At 31.4% G+C, this 2,338-nt stretch overlaps 1 protein-coding gene across 1 annotated transcript in view; it reads left to right on the forward strand.

Annotated features, from left to right (window-relative positions):
• The first annotated feature begins 490 nt into the window (after window positions 1-490).
• LOC123009784 overlaps window positions 491-2,338 on the forward strand; it is a 14,559-nt gene continuing 12,711 nt past the window's right edge. The window contains exons 1-4 of the mRNA XM_044406306.1: window positions 491-654; window positions 713-893; window positions 1,012-1,126; window positions 1,170-1,419. Coding sequence (XP_044262241.1) covers window positions 508-654; window positions 713-893; window positions 1,012-1,126; window positions 1,170-1,419 — 693 coding nt within the window. The 5' untranslated portion in view covers window positions 491-507. The remainder of the gene's footprint in view (window positions 655-712; window positions 894-1,011; window positions 1,127-1,169; window positions 1,420-2,338) is intronic.

Raw genomic sequence — 2,338 nt, forward strand, 5'->3', positions numbered from 1 at the left:
TGATAAATTTGTGGATATAATTAAAAAACTTGAACATAGTGCAAATTTTMAATCCTATTAATAAGAGCAAATAAGTTTGTCAACAAAATTTTGTTTTAAAAATATTCCAAAAATAAAAAAAACCTAAAACATCTCAAATTCCCCCTGGTTTTTCCATGACTGCATCATCAAAACACTTAAAAACAAAATTATTCAACCTCAGACGTTAAATAAAAAGAAATATAACTCTTGTGGTTAATTTTTTGTTTAATGACCCGACTGTCCTTTTAAAAGTTTTTTTTTGTCAAAATTTTCACAATTAGGTGCAAATAGGCAATGAATGTCATCAATAAAGAGGTGTGAATTCCTGTTTTGAACAAATTTGCAAAAATCATACTCGGCGAGTTTCAAGGCCCGTCTGAAGCCCCGTACATCAGGTTCTCCGTCAAGGATAACGCACACAAAGTATAAATAAAGGATTATTTACAATAAATATCCTCAGTTTCGGTCATAGCGCATGATATAAAAATGTCCAAGTATGTGCTAGTGGTCATATTTTTCTCAATATCATTAAGTGAATGTATGCGCAAAAATGTTTGCAAAACGATCGAGGATTACAGGACAATCGAGCACAATTCGAATTGTTGGTATAATCCTGACGTCGGAGCCAGTCCGGTGTGTGCGAATAATATTTACATTAAATTTATTAATCTGACCGAAAAATCAATATTAGGCTGAAATTATCAAAGGACACGGTTATCCTTTTGAAAGTTATGAAGTTGTGACAAAGGATGGCTACATTGTCACGTTATTTCGGGTGCCTCATAACGGGACGAAAAAACCGGTGGTTTTTTTACAACACGGATTGGCTGTTGACTCTTCCTGCTATCTCTATTTGGGGGCAAAATCCAGCGGTATGTAAATTGAGTGGAGAAAGTAGGTTAAAATATTATAGAAATAATAATAATTATCTTATTATCAATCAATTTGTCATGTCATCTTCCCTTGGCACTCTTACCTTGACATTTTCAGTTTTTGTTTTCGCGAATAATGGATATGATGTCTGGTTGTCCAACAGTAGAGGTACCAAATACTCGCCAAAACACACCAAATACACGGTTTACGACCCCGAATACTGGAATTTCAGGTACAAATCACAAATCTTGGACATAACTGAAACCAAATTTCAGTTTTCATGAAATGGCACTTTATGACCTTCCAGCCATGTTGGAATTTATTGTTGAAATGACGGGCCAAACCGGCCATATCCACTACATCGGCCATTCGATGGGTACCACAATCTCCTACATTTATGCCTCACTTATGCCACAACATGCCAAAATGACCTTAAGGTCAATTGTGTCCCTAGCACCGATTGCCTTTTTGGACAACATTTCGCCACTTGTCAGAGCTGTAGTGCCGTTTCGCTACTTAATTGCGGTAAAATTATTTAGTAATCAGTAAGGCTCGGATTATATGCACAAAAAATTCGTAAAATATACTCCAATATATGCCAAATTTGCATCGATATGCAAAATTTTTAACAATAAAAAATCAAAGTTGGGATAAATTTTTATCCTCGAATACACTAAACTTTGTATTTTCGTCATCTTGAACTGCACACAATAAATTAAAAAATAAATAAATTGGTTTGGCGTGAGACAAGCCATTTTAATAACCTAGTAATTAACCCTTTCTAAAAAATCTGTACTTTTCAGATCACATCACGTTTTTTGCTTAAAGTATTTATTTTTTGAAAAAACTAATTGATGAATTATAAAGTTCTATAGAAATGTGATGTTTTATCAAAAATAAAATTTTTCAAAATTTTAATTTTTTTGTTTTTGAGTTCTACAAAAATATTTATTTTTTTAAATGGCAACCCACCAAAAAAAACATTTTTCTCATGAAGGTCAAGATCTAAGGGATTACAACTATCTACTTTATATTAAATTACTTTTTTACATATGTATATCGCAATTTAGACAACAAAAATCGAATAACTCAAAAACAAAACAAAATTTTGTTCTTAAAAAATATTTTTTTTATATTACTTTAATTTATATTAATTATTACTTTTTGGAAACAAATGATTTAAAAAAAACCGCTTACACCAGTATAAAACCAATTTAAAGAGAAAACTCTCAGCAGGGAACTATTTTTTTGAGTTTGGCTTACGAATTCCCGGTTGTTTTCTCTTTAAAATATTTTGTAATCGGATTACTTTTCTTAAACTGTCCAATTTTTAACTTGAACTGAAATCTTTAATCGGAAATTAGTGATTTGAAGAAAATATGCACAAATATGCAATATTTCCTAAAATATGCACCAAGTTGCCAAAATATGCAAAATATGCATT

Source organism: Tribolium madens, unplaced genomic scaffold (assembly GCF_015345945.1).
Source record: "Tribolium madens isolate multiple individuals breed KSU strain unplaced genomic scaffold, Tmad_KSU_1.1 Scaffold_19;HRSCAF=116;Tcas5.2_LG9, whole genome shotgun sequence".
NCBI classification, from domain to species: domain Eukaryota; kingdom Metazoa; phylum Arthropoda; class Insecta; order Coleoptera; family Tenebrionidae; genus Tribolium; species Tribolium madens.